General features: G+C 45.0%; 1 protein-coding gene across 3 annotated transcripts in view; it reads right to left on the bottom strand.

Annotated features, from left to right (window-relative positions):
- Positions 1 to 1,989: 1,989 nt before the first annotated feature.
- The window catches only part of KIAA0513 (KIAA0513 ortholog), a 66,634-nt gene continuing 45,549 nt past the window's right edge, over positions 1,990 to 23,074 (bottom strand). For 2 of the 3 annotated variants that reach the window (XM_083165007.1, XM_083165008.1), the window contains exons 3-13: positions 22,493 to 22,592; positions 22,341 to 22,414; positions 22,182 to 22,252; positions 21,650 to 21,863; positions 20,769 to 20,806; positions 20,575 to 20,650; positions 19,738 to 19,815; positions 16,115 to 16,144; positions 12,918 to 12,998; positions 11,345 to 11,439; positions 1,990 to 4,899 (exon numbers count right to left, since the gene is read on the bottom strand). In XM_083165007.1, the coding sequence (XP_083021133.1) occupies positions 4,850 to 4,899; positions 11,345 to 11,439; positions 12,918 to 12,998; positions 16,115 to 16,144; positions 19,738 to 19,815; positions 20,575 to 20,650; positions 20,769 to 20,806; positions 21,650 to 21,863; positions 22,182 to 22,252; positions 22,341 to 22,414; positions 22,493 to 22,592 (907 nt within the window). In that variant the 3' untranslated portion in view covers positions 1,990 to 4,849. The remainder of the gene's footprint in view (positions 4,900 to 11,344; positions 11,440 to 12,917; positions 12,999 to 16,114; positions 16,145 to 19,737; positions 19,816 to 20,574; positions 20,651 to 20,768; positions 20,807 to 21,649; positions 21,864 to 22,181; positions 22,253 to 22,340; positions 22,415 to 22,492; positions 22,593 to 23,074) is intronic. The other variant, XM_083165009.1, reaches the window with a different exon arrangement.

Raw genomic sequence — 23,074 nt, forward strand, 5'->3', positions numbered from 1 at the left:
CGGTTCTGCCGGGGCAATCGCCCTGGTAAGAGATTGTACAGCCAACGATAAGGAGGCTTTCTGGGTCCTAGAGTCCTCTCTGTCTTTTTGAAAGGCTGACATTTCAGAGGATAATTTGGTAATAACCTGTTAACTGAGAAGCCCCAGCAGGAGTTACCTGTTGCAGAGGCAACGCCGGGGACACTGTACAGTTTAAGCAATTAACTGAGCCCTTTGAATGAGGAATAAATTTAGCATTACATCTTCTACAAGCAACCTTCTGAGGCGCCCTGGAGGTACCCCCAGCCATAGTAAAAACTTCTCCCCACTCACACTTATGCACACAAAAGAGCAGAAGGTAGGGGATGACACAAGAGAGAGACTAGTCAGGAGAGTAAAGAAATAGAGCTGCCACTAATCTGTACTGCGCTATGGACTACAGTCAGGAGTGATATGACTATACTTTATGCACAGCCCAGACTCTCCTAGCATGACTTCCACATCCCCACTGTATAACTCACAGAGCCTGGGGAAGGTTGAAATCAGTGGTGCAGCAGCAGGACCCTTGAATGCGGCAGGAGAGGTCCCACTCAGTAAGATGGCGCCGCTGTGAAGAGTGCAGAGGAAGCCAGGAACCTGACCTCAGTGCTAAGCCCCACCCCCGTGAGGAAGGCATGCTTTATGGTCTCTCTGTACCGCCAAATACCCGGTCTTCCCTGCTAACAGGGAGCCTGGATTATACTCACTGAAGCCCGTTGGCCGGTGGCAGTAAGTCTCTGAGGGCTGGGATGCAAACTGCAGGCAGTGGCGTCCAGCTTCTCTGGGGCAGTGGTCCCAGGAGCCGGGGACCCTGGCGCAGACCGCAAGCAGTGGCACTGGGGTCCCCCCAGCAGCTCCCACGGCGCAGCCAGCAGTTGGCTAGACTGCTGGCTGTCCTCAAGTTGTAATAAAAAAAATAAAAGTTTAAATTTCGATATTTTGCCCTGACTGAGCACAAAGCACCCAGCTCCTGTAGGGCACAATTGAAGACTGCCTGGCTGGGGGAAGTAAAGGGGAGGAGCCAGCCACACTTCTAATTTCTTACAGTGCCCAAGCTCCTAGTAGTCGCCCTCTATTCCCCACTGTAAGCTCCAGTGCCACCTAGTGGATGAAGGAGAAAAGGAAAGACTGATGACTAAGCTCTCACGAGCAGGGCCCTCTATCCTCTTCTGCGGTTTCTTCATCATACTTCTACTACGTTCTGGGCACAATGTTAGCACCAAACATCACACTGCAGGATGCGATTTTATCAATGCTATTAAGTGGCACACACAGGGACTGGGGCTCTTCATTTGTGCAATACCTTACAGCAGCGGTTCCCAACCTTTTTTCTTTCCCATACCCCTTGGATTAGGCTTTTCATTCAGGAGTACCACGCCTCTCAATTTGAAATCACCACAGTACTTACGAGTGGAGTGGCAGCGGTATGCGTGACCTTATATTAAGGAGTAGTGTGCGGTCAGGAATCGGGTCACTTTGTGTCTGGCCGTTGGCTGTGTACGGTCTCCAGGGTTCCCGCTAACGCCTGTAGGACTAATGCCGCTGCTTCCGCCACCTGTGCCAGTGCAGGGCAGATGATCGTTGATGTCTGAGTGCATTGCGTGTATCTCCCAATGGATTGCTGGTCAGGTAAAAGCATGAAGAGACTGATGATGGTGCAAACTCTACGGAAGTGACGCAACGTGGTTCATCTTCACAGCCACGGGAAACTACTTCCTGCATTGGCAGACTTCTACTGTTACCAATATTATTTTCAAGTACCCCAACAGGTCTGCAGTGTACCCCCAGGGGTACAAGTACCACAGGTTGGGAACCAGTGACTTTATGTATTGTGTATTTGCTGCTTTAAATTCTGCTGCAATGCTGCCAATTGCTAACACCGGTAATACAATCTACCCAACAGTAAGATTCACGTATGTGCAGGTGTATCGTAACCAATAATTCAACACCACAGTCGAGTCTGGACAAGAATTTATTACTCAACATGATTTTATTACTCAAGCCACAGCTAATACAGTGATACAATCCTCTCATTTTGCACACATACAACGTACCCATTGGGCACATGTATCAGGCCGTGCAGAGAGAGAGATAAAGTAGCAATCGTGATGTCAGTTAGGAGCCAATTGATTGGTACTTTACCTTTCTCCAAGATTTGATACATTTGCCCCAGAGTCTCTGCAGACAATAGCTTTTCCTTCTCATACAACACTGGGACTTCAGTAAGGGAGGTGATGGAAGGAGATGACCACACCACCTCCACAACAATCCTATATGGCTTCTGATGACTCCGGTTCATGCAAAAAACACAATAGAACAATTATTCCACCTTTATAATGAGAAATTTGACAAGAGAACCCTATTGCACTTTCTTCCGCTAACCCCAATGACAGCAGTTCCTCATACGGGGCTAAAACTTAAATATAAGGAGCAAAACAAGAGGGCACTAGTTTTCAATATAAATGTTAAATTATTCTTTAAAAATCAATTAACTATCAGTACAGGAGATGACGACACCAAACTACATTGTGAGACACTTTTTCCAGGCTGACAGGGGGCAGATGTAGGGTCAACCAGGAAAAGAATAGTTGCCACGGCAATGGTTGTCTGGACCAATCAGCAAAGCTTGCAACCAATGTAAGTCTTGAGTTATACTCCCACCCCTGGCATGGGGAGCGTGCCCACAGCAGTACCAGTGAGGACGAGATCTCCTGAACTATAGGGGGTACAAAATCTCCATGGCTCTAGTAGCGTGGGGAAAAGAATTAAGGGGAACATATTATATTTAAGTTCAAATAGAATATTATATTTATATATTCTATTTTAACATCCCCTTTAACAAGCTCAGATCTCAAGAGTAACGCCTCGGTCTATAAAATCTCAGAAATAAAGGATGTTGCATACAATAATGTACTAACACACTAGAATTATACGTATTTATGATCAGCCACAAAATTATTTAGCCCAAATAATTCAGAATTATTGCTTTTTCCTGCTTATTAAAGATGCAAGTTTGACAGAGAGTTCTCCAATCAAGAGCAGTGAACCAGAAGACTAAATATTGCACACACATCTACCAGCAATACAACACAAATGGTCACTCACCACCGTACTCACAGATCACTGCTATAACACAGACAAGTAATGTAACAGATACAAAATAACACAAACACAACAATGCACAAAGTGAATTACTCAATAATACTTAAAATGTCACATTTCACGCAAGTTAAACTTGGCCCCGAACACCAGTAGCAATGTATGAAAAGTAAATACAGAAAAAAAAACCAATGAACTAAAAATACACAACGCACAGGAACACAGCAGTAATAAACCAATACAAAAGCCCCTGTGTAGTTAACGTTCACCTTTACCCAGAAGGGGCAGCCTGTTTGTGGTCTCAACCAATGAAGTTACCAAGGCATAACCCGAGACCTCGTGCCTCACCAAAACCTCCAATTCACAGTAAACAGAGCATCAGTGTGATCATTGGTTCAGATCACAAAACAAAAGTTGCCCGCATTGTATGTAGTAAAAGGTGCACTTAAAGTTCCTATCAATGTAACAGGCAGTGTTACAGCGAGATTGGCTGTCACCTTGAATAAAGGTCCCAGATACAGTGTTCGCTTGGTTAGGGGTCGGAGAAAAGACTTTTAGAAAGATGCTGCTTTAGAACAGGTGATATAAAATGCTTCTCTCACTGCCTTTGCTGAAATACCTCACATTGCTGGGAGCTTGGCTATAAATTTCTGATTAGTACAAGTTATTCTTGTCCAGTACAATCCTATGGGTCATAGAACAAGACAAAATATATCAGGGGAAGCTCGCGGAACACTGGGTACAGAACACCATGAACACTCTGTATTCATGGTGTCACCAACTATATATTATATAGACTCATTTCCTATAGGGTATAAATTAAAAGGATGCTACCATACTTCAGAGGCCGGCTGAGCGCTTAATACACAGGTGATTTAAAAAGCCATATAAACTACAGCAGCAGCACTGGAATGATCATTGGCTACTTATACATACAATATATAAAGGGGTTCAGACATATATATATTATATATATATATATATATATATATATATATATATATATATATATAGTCACTGTTGTATTATAAATATATAATGTTTGATCTGAAGTCATCCCAAAAAAAACAGCTTAATGTAAAGATCCAGTGTTCCCTCTATTACATCTCCACCTGCTTTAAAAATATATATATATACACATTTATTTATATTCTCTAACAGCTTTATAACGCACAGAGGGCCAAGTATCTATAATAAATATACATCTCTAACACATTCAAACAAATGTATACATTATATATATATATATATATATCTTTCGGAAATAGATTCACTGCGGTAGGTATTGTCCGGAAATATCTACACATGACCCACACTGCACTTTCCTATTATAGTAGGAAATAAACACAAGAACCGTATTCCCAGCCAGAAACGGTAACGACGTGCAGCGCTGGGAGGCAAAGGGTTACACATTGGAACCCATTTCCTGCTTGTAAAAAATATGTAATCTAGAAATGAGAATATCTTGTACACGAATACTGTGGTTTCCCATCCACTAGGTATACAGACAACACGCTCATTAAATACTCGGAATTCCATAAGTAGACAATAGACTCCTTTACAAAATATATACTCTGCAGTTTTTCCTCCACATTTCCGTCGGTTACCCCAAGTGGTCACAGAGGTCATCATAAAGGTCAGCGACAGAAGCGGCGGGTAGATTTGCAAATCTTACGGCGCTCTTTATCCAATAATGGGATATAGGGCAGGTTTGCGCTTGCCTTCCCGGCCTTTATTCCAAGGCCATTTGCTCAATGTGGTCTGTCAGCTGCTTGAATTTATCTGAAAGACACAATGTGCAGGACATTAATGACAACATTAGAACAATCACGGACGGTGTAATGGTTAGCATTACTGCCTCACACCACTGAGGTCAGGGGTTTGATTCCCACCATGGCCTTAACTGTGCGGAGTTTGTATATTCGCCCCGTACACGCGTGGGATTACTCCGGGTACTCCAAAAATATACTGGTAGGCTAATTGGCTCCCAACAAATTAACCCTAGAATGTTTGCTTGTGGTACGGAATATATCCACTGGGGCAGGGACTGATGTGAACGTTCAAATATTGTGTGATGCGGAATATGTGTGCGCTATATAAGAAACGGTTAATAAATCAAATTCTTGTTCAAGCACATTAAAATGACCCATAGTATTTGGGTGTGGTCGTTAATAGTTCAACCCCAAAGGTCAAAATGCTATAGGTCAACAGGGTGAAAAGGTCAATATGGGAAAGGTTGACAGGGTCAAAAGGTCAACATTTACAATGTAATCACATGAAAAGATCAACAGAATGGAGGGTGTCCTGTACTGTATATTAGCTACCAGGTATGGAGAACGTCCTGCACTGTACTGTATACTAGCCACCAGGAATGGAGGTCGTCCTGTACATTATCTACCAGGTATGGAGGGCGTCCTGTACTGTATATTAGCCACCAGGTATGGAAGGCGTCCTGTACATTATCTACCAGGTATGGAGGGTGTCCTGTACTGTATATTAGCCACCAGGTATGGAAGGCGTCCTGTACATTATCTACCAGGTATGGAGGGTGTCCTGTACTGTATATTAGCTACCAGGTATGGAGGGCATCCTGTACCGTATATTATCTACCAGGTATGGAGAACGTCCTGCACTGTACTGTATACTAGCCACCAGGAATGGAGGTCGTCCTGTACATTATCTACCAGGTATGGAGGGCGTCCTGTACTGTATATTATCTACCAGGTATGGAAGGCGTCCTGTACATTATCTACCAGGTATGGAGGGTGTCCTGTACTGTATATTAGTTACCAGGTATGGAGGGCGTCCTGCACTGTATATTATATACCAGGTATGGAGGGCGTCCTGTACTGTATATTATATACCAGGTATGGAGGGCGTCCTGTACTGTATATTATATACCAGGTATGGAGGGCGTCCTGTACTGTATATTAGTTACCAGGTATGGAGGGCATCCTGTACCGTATATTAGCCACCAGGTATGGAGGGCGTCCTGTACCGTATATTATCTACCAGGTATGGAGGGCATCCTGTACCGTATATTATATACCAGGTATGGAGAACTTCCTGCACTGTACTGTATACTAGCCACCAGGAATGGAGGTCGTCCTGTACATTATCTACCAGGTATGGAGGGCATCCTGTACTGTATATTATCTACCAGGTATGGAGGGCATCGTGTACCGTATATTAGCCACCAGGAATGGAGGTCGTCCTGTACTGTATATTAGCTACCAGGTATGGAGGGCGTCCTGCACTGTACTGTATACTAGCCACCAGGAATGAAGGTCGTCCTGTACATTATCTACCAGGTATGGAGGGCGTCCTGTACTGTATATTATCTACCAGGTATGGAAGGCGTCCTGTACTGTATATTAGTTACCAGGTATGGAGGGCGTCCTGTACTGTATATTAGTTACCAGGTATGGAGGGCGTCCTGCACTGTATATTATATACCAGGTATGGAGGGCGTCCTGTACTGTATATTATATACCAGGTATGGAGGGCGTCCTGTACTGTATATTATATACCAGGTATGGAGGGCGTCCTGTACTGTATATTAGTTACCAGGTATAGAGGGCGTCCTGTACTGTATATTAGCCACCAGGTATGGAAGGCGTCCTGTACATTATCTACCAGGTATGGAGGGTGTCCTGTACTGTATATTAGCTACCAGGTATGGAGGGCATCCTGTACCGTATATTATCTACCAGGTATGGAGAACGTCCTGCACTGTACTGTATACTAGCCACCAGGAATGGAGGTCGTCCTGTACATTATCTACCAGGTATGGAGGGCGTCCTGTACTGTATATTATCTACCAGGTATGGAAGGCGTCCTGTACATTATCTACCAGGTATGGAGGGCGTCCTGTACTGTATATTAGTTACCAGGTATGGAGGGCATCCTGTACTGTATATTATATACCAGGTATGGAGGGCGTCCTGTACTGTATATTAGTTACCAGGTATGGAGGGCATCCTGTACCGTATATTAGCCACCAGGTATGGAGGGCGTCCTGTACCGTATATTATCTACCAGGTATGGAGGGCATCCTGTACCGTATATTATATACCAGGTATGGAGAACTTCCTGCACTGTACTGTATACTAGCCACCAGGAATGAAGGTCGTCCTGTACATTATCTACCAGGTATGGAGGGCGTCCTGTACTGTATATTATCTACCAGGTATGGAAGGCGTCCTGTACTGTATATTAGTTACCAGGTATGGAGGGCGTCCTGTACATTATCTACCAGGTATGGAGGGCGTCCTGTACTGTATATTAGTTACCAGGTATGGAGGGCGTCCTGCACTGTATATTATATACCAGGTATGGAGGGCGTCCTGTACTGTATATTATATACCAGGTATGGAGGGTGTCCTGTACTGTATATTATATACCAGGTATGGAGGGCGTCCTGTACTGTATATTAGTTACCAGGTATAGAGGGCGTCCTGTACTGTATATTAGCCACCAGGTATGGAGGGCATCCTGTACCGTATATTATATACCAGGTATGGAGGGCGTCCTGCACTGTATATTATCTACCAGGTATGGAGGGCGTCCTGCACTGTATATTATATACCAGGTATGGAGAACGTCCTGCACTGTACTGTATACTAGCCACCAGGAATGGAGGTCGTCCTGTACATTATCTACCAGGTATGGAGGGCGTCCTGTACTGTATATTAGCTACCAGGTATGGAGGGCGTCCTGCACTGTATATTAGCTACCAGGTATGGAGGGCATCCTGTACCGTATATTATATACCAGGTATGGAGAACGTCCTGCACTGTACTGTATACTAGCCACCAGGAATGGAGGTCGTCCTGTACATTATCTACCAGGTATGGAGTGCGTCCTGTACCGTATATTAGCTACCAGGTATGGAGGGCATCCTGTACCGTATATTATATACCAGGTATGGAGAACGTCCTGCACTGTACTGTATACTAGCCACCAGGAAATGAGGTCGTCCTGTACATTATCTACCAGGTATGGAGGGCGTCCTGTACTGTATATTAGCTACCAGGAATGGAGGTCGTCCTGTACATTATCTACCAGGTATGGAGGGTGTCCTGTACTGTATATTAGTTACCAGGTATGGAGGGCGTCCTGCACTGTATATTATATACCAGGTATGGAGGGCGTCCTGTACTGTATATTATATACCAGGTATGGAGGGAGTCCTGTACTGTATATTATATACCAGGTATGGAGGGCGTCCTGTACTGTATATTAGTTACCAGGTATGGAGGGCATCCTGTACCGTATATTAGCCACCAGGTATGGAGGGCGTCCTGTACCGTATATTAGCTACCAGGTATGGAGGGCATCCTGTACCGTATATTATATACCAGGTATGGAGAACTTCCTGCACTGTACTGTATACTAGCCACCAGGAATGGAGGTCGTCCTGTACATTATCTACCAGGTATGGAGGGCGTCCTGTACTGTATATTAGCCACCAGGTATGGAAGGCGTCCTGTACTGTATATTAGTTACCAGGTATGGAGGGCGTCCTGCACTGTATATTATATACCAGGTATGGAGGGCGTCCTGTACTGTATATTATATACCAGGTATGGAGGGCGTCCTGTACTGTATATTAGTTACCAGGTATGGAGGGCGTCCTGTACTGTATATTAGCCACCAGGTATGGAGGGCATCCTGTACCGTATATTATATACCAGGTATGGAGGGCGTCCTGCACTGTATATTATCTACCAGGTATGGAGGGCGTCCTGCACTGTATATTATATACCATGTATGGAGGGCGTCCTGCACTGTATATTATATACCAGGTATGGAGAACGTCCTGCACTGTACTGTATACTAGCCACCAGGAATGGAGGTCGTCCTGTACATTATCTACCAGGTATGGAGGGTGTCCTGTACTGTATATTATCTACCAGGTATGGAGGGCATCCTGTACCGTATATTATATACCAGGTATGGAGAACGTCCTGCACTGTACTGTATACTAGCCACCAGGAAATGAGGTCGTCCTGTACTTTATCTACCAGGTATGGAGGGCGTCCTGTACTGTATATTAGCCACCAGGTATGGAAGGCGTCTTGCACTGTATATTAGCCACCAGGAATGGAGAGTGTCCTGTACTGTATATTAGCCACCAGGAATGGAGGTCATCCTGTACATTATCTACCAGGTATGGAGGGCGTCCTGTACCGTATATTAGCTACCAGGTATGGAGGGCATCCTGTACCGTATATTATATACCAGGTATGGAGAACGTCCTGCACTGTACTGTATACTAGCCACCAGGAATGGAGGTCGTCCTGTACATTATCTACCAGGTATGGAGGGTGTCCTGTACTGTATATTATCTACCAGGTATGGAGGGCATCCTGTACCGTATATTATATACCAGGTATGGAGAACGTCCTGCACTGTACTGTATACTAGCCACCAGGAAATGAGGTCGTCCTGTACTTTATCTACCAGGTATGGAGGGCGTCCTGTACTGTATATTAGCCACCAGGTATGGAAGGCGTCTTGCACTGTATATTAGCCACCAGGAATGGAGAGTGTCCTGTACTGTATATTAGCCACCAGGAATGGAGGTCATCCTGTACATTATCTACCAGGTATGGAGGGCGTCCTGTACCGTATATTAGCTACCAGGTATGGAGGGCATCCTGTACCGTATATTATATACCAGGTATGGAGAACGTCCTGCACTGTACTGTATACTAGCCACCAGGAATGGAGGTCGTCCTGTACATTATCTACCAGGTATGGAGGGCGTCCTGTACTGTATATTAGCCACCAGGTATGGAGGGTGTCCTGTACTGTATATTAGCCACCAGGAATGGAGGTCGTCCTGTACATTATCTACCAGGTATGGAGGGTGTCCTGTACTGTATATTAGCCACCAGGTATGGAGGGTGTCCTGTACTGTATATTAGCCACCAGGAATGGAGGTCGTCCTGTACATTATCTACCAGGTATGGAGGGCGTCCTGTACTGTATATTAGCCACCAGGAATGGAGGGCGTCCTGCACTGTATATTAGCCACCAGGAATGGAGGTCGTCCTGCACTGTATATTAGCCACCAGGAATGGAGGGCGTCCTGCACTGTATATTAGCCACCAGGAATGGAGGGCGTCCTGCACTGTATAGTAGCCACCAGGAATGGAGGGCGTCCTGCACTGTATATTAGCCACCAGGTATGGAGGGCGTCCTGTACTGTACATTAGCCACCAGGTATGGAGGGCGTCCTGCACTGTACATTAGCCACCAGGAATGGAGGGCGTCCTGCACTGTATATTAGCCACCAGGAATGGAGGGCGTCCTGCACTGTATATTAGCCACCAGGAATGGAGGGCGTCCTGCACTGTATATTAGCCACCAGGTATGGAGGGCGTCCTGTACTGTATATTATCTACCAGGTATGGAGGGCGTCCTGCACTGTACATTAGCCACCAGGTATGGAGGGCGTCCTGCACTGTATATTAGCCACCAGGAATGGAGGGCGTCCTGTACTGTATATTAGCTACCAGGTATGGAGGGCATCTTGCACTGTATATTAGCCACCAGGAATGGAGGTCGTCCTGTACTGTATATTAGCTACCAGGTATGGAGGGCGTCCTGTACTGTATATTAGCCACCAGGTATGGAAGGCGTCCTGTACATTATCTACCAGGTATGGAGGGCGTCCTGTACTGTATATTAGCCACCAGGAATGGAGAGTGTCCTGTACTGTATATTAGTTACCAGGTATGGAGGGCATCCTGTACTGTATATTAGTTACCAGGTATGGAGGGCATCCTGTACTGTATATTAGTTACCAGGTATGGAGGGCATCCTGTACTGTATATTAGTTACCAGGTATGGAGGGCATCCTGTACTGTATATTAGCAACCAGGAATGGCGAGTGTCCTGTACTGTATATTAGCCACCAGGAATGGAGGGCATTCTGAACTGATTAACCCTTTGAGTGCGAAGGGAATTTGTTAAAACAGGTGTGAAAATTGCTTTATTACCCCTTTGAGTGCCAACGTTGCCGTGAGCAATCCTCAAAATATCTGCTAAAAACGCCCGCGTCGCTCACAGCGACTGTTCTTTCTTTTCTTTGGGTGCAATATTTAGCTAAACCCTCAATGAATTGACTTGGCTGTATTTGTATTTATTTTAATTTCATTGTATTTGTACTAATCTCTTCAACAAAGTAACATTTGAAAAATTCTGTTGAAGATCTCACCATCGTCCAGGCTCCCGATCACCGCCTGCTTCTTCAGGAAGTCGCTGCATAGTTTCTTACTCAGCCCAAACGCCACCATGTTGTGTGTGAACGTCCTATATAAAAGAGACCGTGATGTGTGAGAGAGACAGACAGACAGACAAGTGAGAGTGCATCTATCTATATCTGTTACCAAAAACACAGGCAGAAGTGTAATAGAAACTGAGCATCGGGGTGGAAAAGACCTAACTACTACTGTAGAATATACGCTGTATATAGTAATAGAAAGCATATTACTGTATATACTTCACTATTTCAAAGACGGACCCCTATTTACAGTGACCAGCCGGGAAGCATATCTGGTACACTTACCCTAGGTATTCAATGTTCATGGAATTACTTACTGTGCTACCCATGGTTATCTTGCGCAAAACATCAGTACTCCCAAAAGGTGTGGAAAACCAGTTTGACAATCATAATGCTGACATTTGCTATGTCGACACAAGAATGACGGCATGGTCTAAAAGTCGACATGGTTCTATCTCGACAGGGGCTAAAAATCAGCATTTTCCATATCGACACGGACATAACTTCGCCCTTAATTGTGTGAACAGTGAGAATCTTTGCCCCAGTACGTAATCCTAGCCCTAATCTCTTATATATTTAGCCAGATCTGTCACTTATCCCCTGTGTGTTTAACGCTGAGCGGGGTTACAAGAGTGATTGACAGCGTTATACACACATAGTTTGTGCCTTAGCCCCTGCCCCCCCGCCCAGCGTTATACACAAACCCGCCCCCCTAGGGAAAAGACCAACATTATACACATCCCCACCCCCTTGACATCACCTCCCCCCCGCCCAGCCAGGGCTACACTACACGCCCAGCATCCACCATTACTCCACAGCCACCAGGTGAGCAGTGGGTCTGCCCGCACACCAACAACCCACCCCCACCCCCGCGAGCGGGTCAGACCTGCCGCTCCGGGGGAGGACGGGCATATCCGCAGCTCCAGCGAGGGGGGGTGTGTGTGTGCAGACCTGCAGCTCTGGGGGAGGGGGAAGGGTGCGGTCAGACCCTCATAGCCCCTTACGACAGTGTGAAGTGCGCCCGGAGGGCGCGATGAATCACCTAGTATTTATTTATTAGCAGTTTGTTATACAGCGCAGCAGGTTCCGATGTACTTTACAATTAGAAACAGGGATAAAATAACCTGGGTAGTTACAGAAAGTCAAATGGCAGGAGGGTCCTGCTCGCAAGCTTACAATCTATAGAATCATAATGTAGAGGCGCATAACATCAATCATTTTGAATGTACTGACATTTTGTCAATGTTGACATGTCAGTATTCGAGATTGTGAACAAAATGGTCGACTTTTAGAACCACCGCACATTGCAATGACGACAATAACACTGCATACGCTTAATAAGTGGTGTTCAGACATGGCCACTTTACATTCTATAGAGCTTTCCCTTGAACAGAACAAATGCTGCCCATAAACTTTACTAAACACTTGCACAAAAATAAAATAAGAACAATTTCTGTAGGTAATTACATACGAGTTTCCTTAGTGTAAGCGTAACAAGAGAACCTACCCAAGCTGCCCAAATGTGATGTTCTCATTAAACTGCAGGCTGTCGTCCCGCTCCTCCTGGGTCATGTGATACCAGCGGTCTCTGCCGAGTTGTAAAACATATTACAGTTATAGAACAAGCAGATGCTGGACAAGGGCAGGTATAGACAGGCTGGCTCTGGCTGTTGTTACACCACAACTCCTATCAGGCTGAAGCAGCTTGTTGGGGATAGTAGTACGCTGAAACATGTAGGCAACTCAAATAGCAAAATACACTTGTAATAGAAAGGTGGACGCAATGTAACTGATGTGGAACGTGCCAGACAGATCAATACTAGAGCTAAAAATGGTTTGTAGTTCCCAAACTCTTTCCTCAAGGCACCAACACTCAAAGTTTTAAAAATATCCATGCCAGAACTCAGGTGGCTTATGGGGCTGTGTTTGAAAAATGACAGTTAGGAGCAGATTGTCTGGTACTTTGATGTAACCTGTTATAGTGCCTTGAGGACTGAGTTGGGGAACCACTGGCTTAGGGGTAATGAGGAGAAAGTTGAAGCATTGGGTTGTACAGTTAATATGGGGACACTGAGGCAGAAAGGGCGATATCGGACAACATGAGGTTATGCAGTTACCCCAATATATTATCTGCTGTAAAGATGGCAAAAACAATGTGAGATAAAAAGAAGATAATCTCCCTGTGCTTTGCGGGGAGGTGTAATTAGCGAGCAGCGCTGATGAAGGGCACTCATTACCATTGCTGCAGGCGGGCTCACATGCAGCTGTGTCACACTCTATAGGGGCTGTCACCGGCGATGTGGGTTTGTGTGGGGGGATAAATGGGAGAGGGGCCGACTGCTTGGAAACTGGCATTTATCCTCTCAGGGCCGTCTATTCTGCTGTATGAGTCACCCGGTGGCTTCGGTTAACCCTTCCGCAGTTGTAACAAGTTTCCGGAAACTAAAGTACAGTATATTCTATGATATCGTCAATACAACACCAGCGCAGTAAAATGAGTTCTAGATTAGGAGGTGGCCCTGGTATAGCTGAGGCCAGAACAAGCCTCATTACCTCACATAGGCAGGGAATGCAGAATTTACTTGTACAATGGTGTCTATCCTTACATGTGAAGTGCCTGACTTTTTAATTGGATCGTAACTTAGAGCAGGTGTGGCCTACAGTACAGTATATATCAATACATGGTTGCAGGTCCGGATTAAGGGGGGGGGTAGGTCAGTACCCCTGGTACTTCACCTACCTGCCAATGTGATGATGATTAATGGTGCTGAGCATTGGGGGCCAAGGCACACTGACTGCACAAGTGTGCAGTGCATTACTGGGGGTTGACTAAGTCCCATGAGAGGATTAGCTACTATAAACATAGGTTGAACTAGATGGACACAAGTCTTTATTCAGCCTCACCTACTATGTAACTACGTAACTTTGCACAAGAGGTCAGAGGCTGAGAGGCTTGTGATGAGCTCTGCTTGGTGGAGCTCATCATATGCTTCTCAGGCCCATGGAGGACCGCAGCAGCAGAGGCCTCGTCATGGGAGGGTTTTTAATTAGAGGCAGTGCTGAGCCTGTCAGGGCTCCTACAGAGTAAGGTACAGAGGGACAAACACAGGCTTTTCATGTGGTATTTTATATGTATATATATTTAGGTTTATTTTAATCCCCTCCCCCCCCCCTGCAGTTACCCATTGACCAAGTTCATACTGCCTTTACTCTGTGCTTTGACAATGTAATATTATCCCGTGCAGTTTGCGGCCACTAATGACAAGTGGGAGGGGGCCCCCTGTCTAAAGTGATCCCAGCCCCCCTGAAGGAATAATCCGGCCCTGCATGGCTGGGTTAAGGGTCTGCAATTATAATGTAACAAGTCAGTGACTAAACCTCTAGGGTATAGGGTCCCAGACACAGTCTTCAAGGCACCTCATCAGTCCAGGTTTAAAGTATAACCGCGACTCAGCACAGATGGTAAAATCAAATTAACTGTGCTACTAATTAAGTCACCTGTAGCCTGGGCTGTTGGGGTGCCTTGAGGACCGCATTTGGGAACCTCTAACCCAGGCATGGTCAAACTATGTCCCTCCAGCTGTAACTACTATTCCCATCATGGCTTGCCACAGTTTTGCTAGAACTATGGCATGGCATGCTGGGATGTGTAATTTCACAACAGCTGGAGGGCCACAGTTTGGCCATACCTGCTCTAACCATTCAGATTCGGTCTATGATTTCTGCATTGCATACTAGAAAAAAATTATAGCAAGAACCTGATTGGTTACTATGGGCAACATCACTTATTTTTAGAACCATTAATACACTTACTCCCTAGTGAGAGGCGGCAATGTTAGGCTATAGCAAACAATATGGCTGCCTCCAGCGTATACTGGCAGGAACACTAAGTATTGGAAAGCCAGAGTAAGGGATGCCTGTCTAAAAGGGAAATTAGTGCAGAATCCAAAATCCTTGTTATTTTAAGCCGTCACTGAAATGGTGTCATTGCTTTAACGGTTACTAACCCAAATCATTACTATTTACCTCAGAATATAGGGCACTACAAGTAAGCACAGGGATCTGCTGTCTGAAGGCATACCATATGCAATAAAAACTGTCTGCACACTTCAAACAGATTAATGACACATACAATAATAAGTATGACATTTAACATTACTAATATCATCGCCAACAACATTATAGACAATAAATTATAAATGATAGAAGTCAAACTACTTCACAAAATAATATACTGAGTAGACAGATGGACTTGAAATCAGAAAACAAATTCAAGTGCAATAGTTACCTACACTTAACAGAGGCAAACATTTATTGAGCTGAAATAATCTGTAAAAAAATGCAGCTTATCCAGTCACTAGGAACCAATGACATCACTGAGAGTGCATCCTATCCAGTCATTAGGAACCAGTGATATCACTGAGAAAGCAGCCTGTACATAAACCAGGAAGCAGTGACATCACTGGAATGCAGCCTATACAGTGACATAATGAGAACTAGTGACATAATGGAAACACTTTTTGCCTGAGTGATATCACTAGCTCCCAGTGAACTGATAGGCTAAATTATTAGAACAGTTTATTCAGCCCATAATATGGCAGCTTCCAATGTAAGTGCAGTTTAAACAAAAGCCTGTGTAAGGTGGGAAAATGTGTTGCACATATAAATGCAGTTAGCACGGCTGATAAACATAGGACAACCAACCTCTCGTCCTCTTCCTCCCCAGCATTTCCTCTGGTAGCAGCAGCAAAAACAGGGTCAGCAAAGGGCAAAAGTTAGAGGTCATGCCAACAATGAGCAGAAATAAAGAATGACATCACTGGCAAGAGAGAATGTAAGCTCTGACATCACTAGTGTTAAAGCGGTATGGGGCGACCTTCATATATTGGTCTATGTGTTATCTTTATTTCAGAAAGGGAGCAGTTTCCATTGGTGCGATCCATAGGCTTGAAGCACTACAGATACTTTCCAACCATAAACCACCACCACCACCACCACCCCTTACCACACACACACACACACACACACACACACACGTGCACTTGCAACCACCACTTGCAATTTCTTTTAATGACCGCAAAATCTAAAAAAATATATATACACATTGCCTTATATGAAATAAATAGCTGATAGTGACTGTCACATATACCTATGTTTTGTGGTACCATGGCACAGTCAGCACACCTTATTTATTTATTTACAGTTTCTTATATAGCGCAGCATATTCCATTGCACTTTACAATTGGAAACAACAGTGATAAAACAAACTGGGTAGTAGCAAACTGACATAAAGGTAGGAGGGCCCTGCTCGTAAGCTTACATTCTAGGATAATAGGAGGGACACATAAGGATAGAATTCCATAGCATGGCGGTCCCATCAGATTACAAGACGGTCCTGATGGGATGCAATTAGATATAAATGCTACTGAAGGTTGTGTGGGTGTTCCTGGATATGATAGGCTTGCCTGAAGAGGTGAGTTTTCAGGGAACGCTTGAAAGTTTGGAGGCTAGAGGAGAGTCTTATTGTACGTGTAAGGGCATTCCATAGGGTGGGTGCTGCTCGACAAAAATCCTGCAAGTGTAAGTAGGAGTGAGTAATGAGTGTGGAAGAGAGACGCAGATCTTGGGCAGAGTGGAGAGGTCGGGTGGGGATATATTTTGAAATAAGCAAAGAGATATAAGTCGGTGTCAGAGTAATGAACTATTTTTTATTGAATGCGGTAATACAGATGGAGCGCCTGTCAGCCAGCCTGAAAAATTGCCAGATCTCCTGAGCTGGTGCAAGCTGGCGGACAAGAGCTCCATCTGATGGTGATGCAACAGCGTCTCACACGCTCACGCGTCCCTCTCAGCACGGCAGCAGGGAGAGGATTCCCTGCCCAGCTCCATTGCGAGCTTATCCATCTGTATACAGGCAAACAATTGAGGGACTTGGCAGAGCGGATCATCAGACATTGAACGTCTAGCCAGGAAGATCGGACTAGCAGCAAAATTCTAAATGGATTGCAGTGGTGAGTCTTTTCTTAGGAAGACCAGTAAGGAGGCTATTGCAATGATCAATGTGTGATATAAGGAGTGCATGGATAAGAGCATTACGATAGGAGTGGTAGGTAGTCTTAAATGTGATGAAGTCACTTGGATTTCGAGATTTACACCACTGACGTTCAAATCTAGATGATAGTTTTTTCAGGTGTCTTGTTAATTTAGAGTGCCACGGTTGGCATCTAAGCCTACGTGGATTGTGAGGAGTAGCTGGAGCAGCTTCATCAAGGGCAGTTTGTAGAGTGTGGATCAGGTGGGTTACAGCTGTCTCAGGACAGGCAAGTGTAGAAATGGGAGAGAGCAGTTGTTGCAGAGAGGTAGAAATTTGTTGAAAACCATTAGCGTTAGTGTTTCTGCAGGTTAGAGGAGGCTTGCATGATTTAGGTATTATAGAGATTACCACCACTGGGCAGCAGTAAATCTCCAATATTCCACCATACCATGAACAAATAAGAAATACCTACGCAAATGATTCAGGCATGTTTGAGGGCTAAATACTCAAGGATTCCAGGAGGAGAATGTATCTGCCCCATTACTATGTAGAAAGTATTCCGGCATCAACATCCTGATCTATTTGGAGTACCGAAGCCAGTCTTCTGAGGGCAGCTGGGATGCCAGTGTCGTTATACTGAATGCTGGCATACTAACCGGTGCCATACACTATGATAATAACCACTTCCCGGTATTATCCTCTATTAGTCAGAAGGGCTCCACGTTGCACAAAACGAGTGTCTTACAGAGAAGTGCGGTCCCCTCACCATAATTCTCCTGAAACCTCTCTATATACTGTATTGTCTTATATGGTTGGGTTCCGCTAATATGACTATAGTCAATGATATACATGTTTATTACTTCTGGCAAAAGTTCCATTCTTTCTTCTTTTTTCCCTGGTCCGACGCACTTAACATGACGCGAGAGAAGGGCGCCATCTACAGAACAGCACTGTTTTACTTTAAATACCAATACCCAGCTCATCAATTCATCGGGGACTCGTTCCTAATGGTAGGCAGAATGCTGGCGATTAGAATGGTTTCAGCTCTGATGACGCCTCTATGACGCTCTTCTGCAACAATTAAGCTGGCAGTTAAGCACCTGCCAAGACGCAGCGGAACAGATGCGATCTCAAAGGATGGCAAGAGGCTAATTAGAAAAAGAATGTCAACAACTTTACAGAAGAGGATTATATTGCGGTGATTAAAGTCTCATCATCCATTTTCTGGCTGTAGGAAAGGTCAGACTGGTGAGGAGACCACACAGAATCTTCTAATGGGGCTTCAGAGTGTAAATCTCCACAGCTTTTCTATCTATCGCCTGCAGGAACATAACTTCCTTTCATTAACATATCACTAAGCAGTGACCATTTCCCAGAGGATGAGACGTTCTGACAGTCCCAGGGCAAATGATCAAAGCTGGGGGTTTAACGGGTAACACTTACGGGTTCTCTTCCACTACATAACCTTGTCACCACTCACAACACCAAGTCCACATCCACATATGCGTACCCTTCCACTACGTAACCTTGTCACCAAATTACTGACCCCACCAAGTCCCATCTACATACACATACCTCCTGTACTCAGTCTTATCTCTCTCCTAGATTGTAAGCTCCTGGGTGCAGGGTCCTCCTACCTCTCACTGTTCTCACAGACAGCCGCCTTCTCTCGCTCGTCACGGACACCCTTCATATACTCAGTGGCCATTTAGCCCAGAATTCCTCTCACTCATAGCCACTTGTGGCTCTACTGCTGCTAATCATGTGGTCATCATAGGAGTAGGTCTCAGCCTTCGATGATTACTCACTCACCTTACGTCCCAGCTGTATTGTGCACTGAGAATAGTGGGTGCTAGCTGTACTCTATGGTTTTGCTTACTGTAATGTAATCTTCTGCGCACCCTGCATTATCCTAATGTTACTTACTGTATGGTGATATGGACCATTGTGGCACCTAATCAATAAATTGTAATAATAATATTAACACTGGATCTCTGGGCTAAACAACTTAATAGACAGCGACCAAATGTTTCAACCTGTATGGGCTTATGCACCCCCTGCTGGATTTCAGTACGTACTGCAGCTCTGCTGTGAAAAGTGGATTCTGGGTTACCCCCCAAAAAAATTTACATTTGCCTGGAAAGGAATTTCCTATTAAACCAGTGGAAGTACTGAAATGTAAACCTTTCCGATACGATGATGTGGGATTTTTTACACTGAAGAACCTCCGAGCTTACATCAGTCTCTTGCCAGTTTTAGTTCTGTGCCTGCTCATTTTGTAGTGTGTTCTCACCTGGTTGTGGGTGACCGCTTCCTCCTCTCGCAGTGCACGGCATCGAAAAACGCAGCGTTCCAGAACCGCAGCGTGTGCCTGCAAAGAGACTGGTGGTAAGTGTGTGACATCAAGAAGAGATTGCGTTCGTTCCAGTTACAGACCGCCTAAAAATGTGCTTTTGTAATCGGTTTTAACAATTATTTTTAGATGGCTGAGCTAAATCATAATAATAATAATAAACAGCATCTTATACTTTGGTAAGGGAATTAAGGGCAGATTTATTAAGCTTGGTGAAGTAATAAAGTGTCTGGTTTTTATCACCGGCCAATCAGTTCCTAACTGTGAAGTTACAGGCTTGGTTTGAAAAATGACAGGTAGGAGCTGATTGGCCGGTGATAAAAACCAGACACTTCACCGAGCTTAATAAATCTACCCCTTACTTACAAAGCACTCCCCAAAAAATATCTAGATAAATTAATTTGTTGGGACTTGGCTAAAACAATATATATATATATATATTTAACAATGCGTGCTCCTGCGGATAGTTAATGATATGCCTGGTCCTCTGAACATGCAGTCCAATCTGACGATATCGCCAGTGACTGCATGTTCGGCGGGGGTCCTGGTGAAGCCACGGTTAACGATATCGTTCAGTGTTTAGACACGGGTCATTTGTTTCGATATCGGCGTGGTGCGCATATAGCACATTGTGTATGGGCCTTTAAATTATAGAATACCAGACTGGTAATAAGGAATTGCAGATCACGTGTAATGAGCTGATTAAATGGTCTCGTTTGCACCTACATTAGTAAATACCCCTGTCTGGTGCACTTTCAGGGCTTTCCCCTGTCTCACCATATAGGCTGCTGCTTTAGGTGTGTGTACAGATAGATCTTCTCTCCCTTCTTCTCATCCGGACTCTGTAGAGGGACTGCACGGAGATAGGAGATGGAACCATGAGACAGGAAGGAATAGAATCAGCATAGAACGTAACATACAGAGATGATCCCGGCAGAAGGTATAACAATAGGGACATGAGGCCCACTCACTGTCATTTGATGGCTCCCGCGAGGCGTCCTCGCTCTGCCTGTAGAGAATAAATCGCATGTATTAGCCACTGGCAGAATATTTGGGGCAGGGAACAGGTGACGCCACATACAGCGCAGTGTTACGTTATATACAGCAACACACATTCTCAGTACATGTACACTGATACAATGAGAACATGCATATTGCATATTCTAGCTACATCATCTAATTCTGAGCCCAATTCAGACCGGTTTGCTAGGTGGCGTATACTCTCCGCACCACCGAAACCCCCCACCACCGCCAGCGCCACCCAGATCCCCTCGCTAGCAGAACACATCCCCTCGCATGTGGTCAAAGGTAATAAAAGTCAGTCTAAACAGACTTCCGCCGCAGATCGCCAAAAAGGGGGCAGGCACTGACATCATCTGCCCGCCCCAAGCAGGCATCGTCCCATGGGGAATGTGCAGCATTTTCATGGGGACTCCCATAAAACATTGGGTGTTCCCTAGCTGCCGCCCCTTTCCCTCCTGTGCGAAACATCCCAGCAAGTGTGATACTCGACGAAGGCGTTTGCACATACGCATGTTCACGGATGCACAGACCCCCCTATCGAATACGGGGACAAATTTGGACATGTACGAACATGTCTGAATCGGTCCCTTAGAGTAAATGATGGCTCTCCAAATATTGTGCAACTCCCATTAATCTTAGCCAGCCAGAGGCAATTAGTGAGGTTAGAGACTGACATGGCATGCTGAGACTTGCAGTTCCACAGCCACTGGAGGGCTTTGGGTTTTATGAAATACTCTGTAAATCTGAAATGCTTGATGCCTGGGCAACAACGTAACAGGAACTGTGGGACGCGGTATGTACTAACCACTCAGCCCCAAGTGCTACTCACTCATTTCTCTTCGATAGGGGCCCCTTCAGCTTGCTCTCCAGACCCCCAAAGAAACCCTTCATGTTCTCCGTTGTGACCGACGTCGTCCTCAGCAGTCGCTCAACGTTGTCCTTCTTCTCGGACAGCCAGGAGTTGGCCGATTTCAGGTAGCCATCGATGCTGCCGGTGCTCACAGGCTTCTCCCGGGAGTCAGTGGGGGAGACGTGTGGCTTGCCTGTAAGGAGAGGGACATGAGAGCGGGCACCACGGCGGTACGATTCCCACTTTTTACACATAAAAAGGAATTGGAAAGATACAGAGAGCATTAAAGTGTTCATAATGGAGTGACAATAGCGTGGCTGGCCTGTTACCAGCTGCGGACACTTATACTGGTGCGGGAACCGAGCTGGGAACAGGCGTAAGGCTCATCTGTCCTGAGATGGGAGACTGGCAGGACAAATACAGATGGGAGTCACCGTCAGCAGAGGGCATGCTGCCAGCCCTAACCAGGGTACACAGAGGGGAAGCCCAGCAACATGTCTAGGTATCTCACCGATATAATAATAGGTGAAGCACATGGTCATCAGGTTCTTAGCAGGGCCAAAGTCATCCATCTGGTAGCACCTGGAGAAAGCAGAAGAGAAATGAAGCAGACGGCGGAGGAGTAGTCCACATACATTGGCCGTAATCAGCCCAGGAGGAGGGGACGTACTCAAACAGGACGACGGCGAAAGACTGCACCAGCCGGTAGAACGTCTGTTCCGAGACACATTTAGAATTGCATCGCTGCGGGGAGACAGATGAAATGGGTTAGAGAACTCTGTCGCCGTCCGAACTCTCCTCGCTCGCCAAATATACACTTACCTGAGCGCTGACAAACCGTGCAAACCATTCCCGGCCTTTGCCGTTCTCCATGCTGCAGAGCTCACCAAACTTGGCCTTCTCCTCCTGGTCCATTTCCTCCCTGCAGGAGGAACCACATAAACCATTAGGATCGTAAGTGACATCTATAGCAATAGGGATAGAATTTGGGATGTTGCTGTGGGCAACCAATCAGATCAATCTATTATCTTCTATCTAGAAAGTGCTAAATAAATAAGTAGATTCTGATTGGTTGCCTATAGCAAAATCCCATGTGAAATGGAACTCCCACCGTATTCAATTTGGACATAAATATCCCTTTATAAAGAAGGGTTATTTGGCCAAAATAAAGTGGAAAATTATTTAACTTTATTAGTAGTATATTAGTAAATTAAAGTATATTCCAACTTGTGGGACCAGCATTGTTCACATAATAATAATAATAATAATAATAATAATAATAATAATAATAATAATAAACAACAATAAACAGAACAATCATGTAATGTTTTACTGTTAATTGTAACATTACTAGAGACAGGATTATATGCATTTGCATGTTTGCATATGCATTTGCATATGTTG

This window comes from Crinia signifera, chromosome 11 (assembly GCF_055691185.1).
Source record: "Crinia signifera chromosome 11, ASM5569118v1, whole genome shotgun sequence".
Lineage (NCBI taxonomy): Eukaryota > Metazoa > Chordata > Amphibia > Anura > Myobatrachidae > Crinia > Crinia signifera.